General features: G+C 56.6%; 2 protein-coding genes across 2 annotated transcripts in view; one reads left to right on the top strand and one right to left on the bottom strand.

The window, feature by feature from the left end:
- Positions 1–752, top strand: part of PIAS4 (protein inhibitor of activated STAT, 4) — a 27995-nt gene extending 27243 nt beyond the window's left edge. The window contains exon 11 of the mRNA XM_006902154.1: positions 416–752. Within this exon, the coding sequence (XP_006902216.1) occupies positions 416–690 (275 nt within the window). The 3' untranslated portion in view covers positions 691–752. The remainder of the gene's footprint in view (positions 1–415) is intronic.
- Positions 753–8432: 7680 nt separating this feature from the next.
- ZBTB7A (zinc finger and BTB domain containing 7A) overlaps positions 8433–9059 on the bottom strand; it is a 9527-nt gene continuing 8900 nt past the window's right edge. The window contains exon 3 of the mRNA XM_006902166.1: positions 8433–8547. Coding sequence (XP_006902228.1) covers positions 8433–8547 — 115 coding nt within the window. The remainder of the gene's footprint in view (positions 8548–9059) is intronic.

Here is a 9059-nt window from a genome sequence, read left to right as displayed (position 1 = left end):
GACCCGCCGCGCCCCAGTCCTCCCCGACCCAGACCCGCCGCGCCCCAGTCCTCCCCGACTCAGGCCCGCCGCGCCCCAGTCCTCCCTGACCCAGGCCCGCTGTCTTAGAGATCTCTGGGTGCCCTACCCCAGTCCTCTGTGACCCAGGCCTTCCACCCTCAGAGAGCTCTGGGACCCTCACCCTAGTCCTCCCTGACCCAGGTCTGCTGTCTTAGAGATCTCTCGGTCCCCCGCCCGCAGAGCTCTCGGGGCACCCCCACCTGTGTTGTCTGTGACCCAGGTCCTTGCATTGTGTTCCTTTCTTAGCGCCGCCTCTTTGCAGGGAGATGGGGGTGCAGACCAGTCTGAACGTCCCCACTGCTGCCCGGCCCACTCTGGGTCAGCCTGATGACAGCCCTGCCCCTGTCCCCTGCAGGCTCACCAGATGCCAGTGGGCTCCTGTCCACCCCCAACATCAACGGAGGCGGTGGCGTTAGCACCGTGGCCAGTGGCCCCAGCAGCGGAGGCAGCGTGGCCAGCGGTATGGAGAACGGGAAGCCGAGCGCCGACGTGGTAGACCTCACGCTGGACAGCTCATCATCCTCAGAGGACGAAGAGGAGGAGGAGGAAGATGAGGAGGACGAGGAGGAGGGAGGACCCCCGTCCAAGCGCCGCTGCCCTTTCCCAAAGGGCCTGGTGTCGGCCTGCTGACCGCTGCCGCGGACACTGTCTCCTGGTGCTGACCGCGCAGAGGGCGCGGGGCCTCGGCGGAGCGTTGGTTTCCTTTTCTGTCCACCCTTCTGTCCTCTCGCCCCTGCCGGCTCCCGCACCATCTCTGGACTCCTCGTCAGGACTGAGAACGGAACAAGGCGGAAGCAGAGCACGAAAAGAAAACGGCATAAACTCAAAGCCAGCCTTCCGTGCGAGGCCGACCATGGTCGGGCCAGCCCAGCCGGCGGGGTCCTTTCCCGAGGCTGCTGACCACCACAGCCACCACCTCTTCCGACGCCCATTCCAGCTGGTGCCGGGGGGGCCCTGGGCAGCGGGTGGCGGGCGCCCCTCTCCAGTGACAGCCACGTCGTCTTTGTTCGTCGGTTTCTTTGCTTTTTTTTTTTTGTTTTGTTTTCATCTTTCTAAAAACGTGTCCCGTGGCCCTGAGCCCCTCTGGAACAGCGAGCCGTATTAGCCAAGAAGCCATGGAGTGGGGGGAGGGCGGGGGGTGTAGGGGGGCTGGGGGCGGTGGGAAGCGGGGCAGGGGAGGGTCTAGCCACAGATGTGTTGTATTTTTTGAAAGTGCAATAACTTGGTCTTTGGGAACCCGGCGTGTGGCCAGCCCTCCCCGTGGAAGGCAGGCCCCGTGGGGTGGCACCGCGTGGCGTGGGGGGGTCTCAGTTTTCTAGCCAGCTACCTCGGAAACTCCAATTCAGGTTAACTTCCCTACAGAACCGTGCAGACGCCGCGGGCCGGTCACCCGGGGAGGGGGGGCGGGCACCTGGGGGGCGGGCACTGGCTGCTTCAGCGGCCTCCCCTCCCCAAAGGCAGCAGGGACTTCTCTCCACTTGGGGTGCCTCCTTTTTCGTTCTTGCTCTTGGGTTTTCAGACGGGTCCTAGGTCTGCCCTGCGCTCCCGCGCGGGAGCCTCACCCTTGTCTTCCAGCAGGACCGGGCCATCCTGGCACTGGGAGCCTGTCCCCAGTGTCCCCGGTCCCCAAGCCCCGCAGCTGGGTGCCCGCCCCCCACCCACACTGGCCCCTAGAGGCGCTGGGAGCAGCACTCGGCTTCCTTATGGACTTGCGAACCACCTCTGCCCGCCGTTTGATTTGCTTCGCTCTTGCTGCCCACCCACCTGCCCGCCTCTCCTCGGTCCTCGGTACTGGACCTGCGTCCTCTGCCGGCCGCGCCCCTCTGTCAGGAAGCAATACCATTTCAGGTCTCGAGAGGAGGGACTGAAACCCCGCAGAGGGCACACCGTCGGGAGGGACGAGCTGGGCAGTGCAGGCCAGCCCCGCCCACCTGGGCAGCTGAGGCCTCGGTTTTCTAATATTTGTATTCTAATTTAATTGTTTTTTAAAAATGCAAATAAAAATGGGCACGGCGAAGCCAACAAGGTCTCTGCCTTTTCTTGGTAGTCTGGGCACAGCGTGGGGGTCTGTCACAACGGCAGACACGGTTTTCTGTCCAGTGAGAAATCATTAAGCCACCTGGACTGAGTATCTCTGCTGGGCTGGAGGCCTGGAGGGACAGCCGCATGGCCAGGGGTTGGGCCCGTCCTCACGTGGGGCTGTGGGGTACTGGCAGCACGCTGCGGGGCAGGGTTAAGTTGTGGGGCTATGCAGCAGGTCTTTGACAGCTTGTCACAACTGCAGGTCTCCACCAGCTTTTCTATCCACTGGGAAGCCAGGAGATTCACATAGCTTGGACCTCCAATGTCCACGTGTTGCTTTGTGCAATTGTTACAGTAAAGTGGCTTAATGTCCAGAAACGCAAAACCACAATGAAATCCCACTTGGAGGGAGTATCACCCTCCTGTTCCGCCAGCTCGTGTCCGGCAGGTTGTCCGAGGCAGTAACTGCCCAGGAGGAGGCCGTCCGTCCGCCGGCGGAGCAGCTGGTCTGTGAACTCTGGGATCGAGTCTTGGGGACGTGCGTCTTTGGGATTGCAGCACAGACTCAACTACAGGCCACCAGAGCTCCTTGCACCCCCACTAGGAAAGCCCTCACAAAAACGGCAAGGCTGGTCAGGGTGGGAGGACCGGGGCCCTCGGGGGTGCAGGTGAGCTGTCAAACAGCCAGGCCTCTTTGGGAGTATCTCGTGAGTGACCATGTGGGGGTGTGTGGCGCTGCCTGGAGTTACGGTGGACCCCTGCAACTTAACCGGCTTTCTTCTGCCGAGCTGGTCGGTGGGTTCGAACCGCCAGCCCTTCAGTTCACAGCCAAGTGCTCGCCTACCACACGACCCAACAGCTCAGCTCCAGGTGTATCCCTTCGAAGGACTGAGCACAGGGACCCTGAGCCTTGAACCCCGAGCTTGCAACTTGGCTCCCAGCTGCCCAGAGGTGGAAGTGACCCATCCAGGCCACATGATGACTGAAAAGTGACATCTGTGCACACGACCTCGGTGAACCATGAAGACATGCACGAAGTTGAAGAAACCAGACACACAAGAACCCAAGGTTTATGATTCTATTTATATGAAATGTCCAGAACAGGCAAGTCCAGAAAGACAGTGGATTAGTGGTTGCCTGGGGCTTGAGGGCCAAGGGAAAGGAGTGAGCTAATGGCTACAGGGTTCCTGATGAAGTCTGACTTTGGGGGGGTGGGAGGTTCTGGAATGCGATAGTGGTGCTGGTTGTACACCTTTTTGACTTAGGGTCCTACCCCAACAACTCCCTAAGTCCTTTCCAAGGCCTGGTCGGCCCCCGCTCCTCCCCCTTTTTTTACCTCCATTGCTACCTTTTATTACCAGAATGTATAAATCTAATCTTTGTGGAGGTTTGGGAACAGTACATATAAACATCCAGAAATAGTTCAATGTTGTCTGCAGTACATACTACTAATGATAAATTGTACCCCAAAAAGGCCCCAGGTGGTTGGGTGGTGGTAGCTCTGGTGTCCTGGGTCCAGCCTACCTGGGCTGTTTACTGTGTGGATTGTTTACTTGACTGAAATGCACGAGTTCTGTCTCAGTTACAAAGCCACGGCCCCCAACCCGGAGGCTGTGGGGTTAGGGAAGCTGCCGCGCTGGCTCCTAACCCCGGTTCTTGATCCAGAGGCCACCAATCTGTGACTTCCTCGGCGTCCGATGTCACGTGGCCTCCACCAACCTCAGGGCCAGGTGTGAGCTGGCAGGTTCTGAAGGGTCCTTGGGAACAGTGCTAGGGCCCAGGCCAGCAGCTGAAGGCCAAGGTTCGGATCCATTTTCTGTCCGCGTTGACATACTCTGCCACCAGCCAACTCAGGAAGGTTCCTAATGGGTCCTACTCCCCGCAGGGTGGGTGAGTGGCCTGGGGGCCAGGAAACAGGCCGACTGGATCTTTCAAGCACTTAACTGTGGTTATCCCACATCCTGGGATCGAGCCCCCATCCACCCCTACTCTGGGTTTGCTGGCCTGAACACTGCTCAGGCCATGCTCACAGCCAATGGAGGTGGTCATGTCTGGTGACCCCAGTCTCTGGACCTCCCTGTGGGGCCTGCTGAGTGGGGCGGCCATTCAGGTTTCAGCTACCTTTTGTGGGACCTGCCAAGCCCACCTCCCAAGACCCACCCCTGCTCACAATTCTGAGCACAGCCCCCCAGTTTCTATGCATCCCTGTACCTAGGTGCCTACCAGTCACCTCTTCAGGAGGGATCTTCAGGCCTAGGCACTTCCCAATGCCCCCCATTTAGTGAGCCCAGAAGCCTTGGTCTATTCACCTCTACTCCCCTGCCCAAAAAAGGGGGACCCCCAAGATGGAAAAGAAGCCCGGGTCCGGAAGGGAGTTGAGGTTTAACGTTTCTCCCAGCACCTTCAGGGGCCAGGACCCAAATGTCAGAACTGGGGCAGGCAATCCCTGATGCCACACTGGGACTTGGGGCCACCGGGGGAAGGGGCCCCCCCAAACCCTCCTCCCACCCCTTGGCCTCCCCCCCGCAAACAAAACACAAAGAACAGCAAAATCAAGCAAATGAGGCAGCAGCGGTCGTTAACAGGCTGCGTTTAGTGGTTTTATGTACAAGAAAACGGTTGTTGGTTTTTTTCTGGTTTTTCATCAACTTTTGTCTTTTTTGTTTGTGTTTTTTTTTGTTTTTTTTTTGTATGTTTTGTTTTTTATTACTTTAAAGCTTCCCTCCCACCCCCAAAAGTGCATCAATTTTATCATCTCCCACACATTATAAAGACTCTCAAATACAATCTATGGAATGTCTGCTCTGTGCTGGGCCCCCCATGGGCGCTGCTGCAGCCCCCCTATTTGCCAGGCCTAGCCCCCCAAAGTCCAAGGCACCTCAAGTCCAGGCCCAGGGGAGGAGATCTGGGCATCACGACCCCCATCCACAGGCAGATGGTGTCCCCCCAGTCCCCTCCATCTCTGGGCCCTGCCCCCCCCTGTAAATCTATGTACTTAATGCGAGCTCTTCTTCAAGGTGGTGGCTCTTGGGGTGCTCGAGCCCCCAGACCCCTGACCCGTCCTGCGCCAGCCAACCCTCCCACCATCTCTGGGAAGGCTGATTCTTCAGCTTAAATAACTTTTTAAAATAAAACTGCAAATATAAATATCTTTCTTTCTCAAAAAATAGGATTTCTTGGGCGCTTTTTTTGTTTTTTTAAAGTTTTTCTCCTTTTTTTTTTCTTTTTCCTTTTTTTGTGCCTCTTCGTCTCTCCATTTCACCTCTTACAATTCCTACTGTCTCAACCTCGGGTGAGTGGGAGGGCAGGGCAGGCCCTCGCCCGGCCTCAGTTTCTCCGTGTGCAACACACTGTTCTGGCCACAGGGGCTCAGCAGTGCCAGGAACTCTCTGGAAAGGGGGGGCTGGGGCACCCCTCCCTTTGGAGACCCCACAGCGTAGAAGTAGGAAGGCTGCCAGAATGGCTGGCCTTGTGGGGTCTACCGGCCATCACCCGAGGGGCTGACTTTGGTATGAGGTGGCTGGCACAGGGCCACCCCTGGGCCAGACCAGGCTTGCTCATGCATTTTTACATTCACTAGTTGTAAATTTTTTTTTTTTAATTTTTTTGTTTTCCCTTAATCTCAAAAGGCAGGGGACTGGGGTGGGGGTGGGGAGGTCTGGGCAAATGGAGCAGCAATATCTGGAGCAAGAATGTCCCTCTCCCTGGCTGACCACTGCTGCTGAGGGGGGCTCTGGCCCCTCTCCATCCACCCACCCTGCTCTCCTCCCCCAGAGACCCCCTACCCAGAGCCCTCACCTGAAGTGGGCAGGGGGGCGCCTGGACCACTCTCTCTCTCTCTCTCTCTCACACACACACACACACACACACACACACGATAATGGAAATAACAATTTTGCTTGGTAGTTTTGTTTTATGTACCAGGCAGTTAAAAAAAAAAAAAGCCCTCCCCCAACACACACACACACACACACACACACACTAAAAAAAAAACAACACCCAATCAAACAAAAAAAAAAACCCAAAACCTTTTGCGCCATCCTCTCTCGAGTCAGCCGGTCCCTCTTTTTGTTTGCTTGTTTGTTTTCCTGAAACGCGAGAATTCAGCAGTATCTTTGGCAACACTTTATCACGACCTTAATTTAAAGAATAAAAATAAAATCGATCCACGTCTATATACAGTATGTGATTGCGGGGGGCGGGGGCGGGCGGGAAGGACAGGGGTCCCGCCGGGCCCATGCAGCCGCGGCCGGCCCAGGGGAGGTTAAGGCAGAGTGGGGCAGGGCTGCAGAAGCTGAGCGGAGCTGGGGGGTTAGTGCACCTCCGGGGAGGCTGTGTCCAAGTGTTGCCTGGTCTCTGCGGCAGTCCCAGGGGGCTCCATCCCCCAAGTCCGGTCGCCCCCACTGGCCAGGACGACAGGTGTGATTTTTTTTTTCCAACTGGTTTTATTGCGAGGGGATATGGAAGGGTGGTCGAGGACCCTCCCCTCGGGGAACCTCTCTGGAGTTGGGGAGGTGGTGAGGGGTCAGGGCCCAGTCTCTGGCCGGGCGCCTCCAGAGACAGTCCCCCAAGAGTTTTCGCCCTGTGACTCTCGGGCCCGGGCCTACGCCCTCCACCGGCCCCAGAGGGGGATCCTGAGACATATTGGGGCGGGGAGGCTGCTGACGGGCTGGGGAGAAGGAAAAGAAACGATCCTGTAGAAACTATGATGAAAACTGCCTTCTTAAAAAGCTTCCCTTTAAAAAAAAAGAAAAGAAAAAGGAGACGAGACATTGGGCACGGGAGACACTGGGCACGGGAGACGGGCTGGCGGCCAAGGGCGGGAGGGGACAGCCACCCTTTTGGGCTTTGACAGAGTATCTCTGATTAGCAGGGGGTCTATTTACAGGGTCCCACGTTAGGATTTGCATATGCAAGAGGGAGCTGGGGGTGGGAGGGCGCCCTGGCATCTGGAAACGTCATCTCCCCGACCCTGGCCCCTGTCCGTGGCCTGAGGCTCGGTCAACACCGGCCTTTTGGGAGCCAGAGTTTGGGGGGGGAGGCAGGTACCAGCCCCCAGAGTACAGTCAGTGCCTGTGAGTGAAAAGAAGTGGGCCGGGACAGGGTGGGGTGTAAGGCCCCGGAGGTAGGGCTCCCTCTGTGGCCCACCTCCGTGGGGATGGCGTGTCCTTGGTGGCCACGTGGAAGGGCGGCCATGTTGGAAGGAAGCCCAAGAGCAGGCAAGGAGGAAGAGGGAGGAAGGAAGGAAGGAGGTGGGGGAAGTGGGGAGAAGGAGGGGAGACGGGGAGGGAATGGGGGAGTGGACTGGATTGCTCTGGCTGGTTGGAAGGCCAGCCCTCTCTCGGGCCCATCCCTGAGCTAGGGAGTTAAGGAAGAGGGTCCCCATCCACAGATGCTGCCACTGGTATGGCTAACAATGGGGGAGATCTCCCCATTTTAGGAGGGGACCCAAAAAAAAATCACAAGAGAAGAGAATGGGAGGGCGGGGGACACAGAACAAACAAAAACCCACAGTGAAGTAGAGACTCCTCAGAAGGCTTTTCGGGGGGCCCTCCCCAAAGCCTACCTGACAACCCCCCCGCCCTCGCCTTGGGGAACAGAAGTGGATTCTACGTTTGTGGTGGGGTGGTTCTTTTTTTATTATTTTGTACAAAAATAAATCGACTTTTAGGAATTTCTTAGACTCGCTCTCTCTCTCGCTCGCTCGCTCTCGCTCTCATATATATATATATTTTTTTGTCTTTTCAACTTTTCATAGAAGTTGGTTACAACTTGTAAACATGTTTTTAAATTAAGAATTAAGATAAAGTATAGTACCCGTTCTCTGACAAAGTGCCAAGACTTCAAATGGGGTTGGTGGCCTTTTTTGTGGGTTGGTTGGGTTGGGTGCTGTTTTTTTTTTTCCTTTCATTTTGTAAAATCTCGGTTTTTTTATTGCTTTTGTGGCATTGGAACTTCTAGCTTCTTCTCCTGTGCTCTCCTGTGACCCATTCCTGGGTTCCCTCACTCCTGGCTACACTCACCCACCCTCCTACTTGCTCCTCTGAGGATAAGTATATTTCATATATATATATCTTTTAAGGAGGAAGGGGGTGGGGAAACCCAAAAAAAAAAACAACCAAAAACCAAAAACAAAAAACAAATCTAAAAAGTGCTTTTAAAAATCGGGAGAGGGCGACCGAGGAGGGGAAGACAAGAAGTTTGGACTCTTCAAGCCTCTGGTGGTGGCGGGGTGAGGGGACGCGGGGGACCTGGGGTGGGGGCTGCGCCCCCGGGGGTCCTGCCGGGTTGTAAGTGCCGTGAATGGAGGCGGCGGGACCCCCGGGGGGAGCATCCTGGTACCCCAACCCTCAATCCCAGTGTGACCCCGTTTCTCCAGGCCGGGAAATAAATAGATTTGTGTCTCGTTGGCCAGGAGATGGTGGGGATGGGAGGCCAGAAGCAGGAAAGGGATGCGGGGAGCCCGTTCAGGAGATTCGGGGGGAGACCCCCCTTAATAAGTGCCCTGAGGAAGGAGGTGGGGGGTCGGGGACGGGGCCATTTTAACGTCCGCTCATAGCGGACGGAAAGCATTTTTTTTAAGGTCTTCTCTAAAAGACTCGTAGAAACCAGCGAGTGGAGGGAAAGAAGAGGTCACCCCAATCTCCGGGCCCCCTGGGGCCCCCTCGCCCCAGCCCAGGGCCCGCCACCGGGCGGGAAACCCCTGTGTCCCTCCAAACCCCCACACCAGGCCCCGAAACCCAGCGACAGGGTGGCGCGGAGGGGGTCGGGGAGAGGGGTCCCCGAGCGGGGAGAGACATTGGAAGGAAGAGAATCTAAGAAAAGCCTAGCTAGGACCTGCTCTGCTTATATATATATATCTGTGTATATATATATATATAGATATAGAGATCTGTATAGAGTTGCTGTTTGTGTCTGGGGCGGTGGGGTGCGCTCACGCTCGGGTTTCTGGTTGCTTTTTGGTTTCTAGGCGAGTC

This window comes from Elephantulus edwardii, unplaced genomic scaffold (assembly GCF_000299155.1).
Source record: "Elephantulus edwardii isolate Elephantulus edwardi_28Jun2011 unplaced genomic scaffold, EleEdw1.0 scaffold00374, whole genome shotgun sequence".
In the NCBI taxonomy this organism is placed as follows: Eukaryota; Metazoa; Chordata; class Mammalia; order Macroscelidea; family Macroscelididae; genus Elephantulus; species Elephantulus edwardii.
Note: the sequence above shows the minus strand (reverse complement) of the source record. Positions and strands in the feature narration are given on the sequence as shown.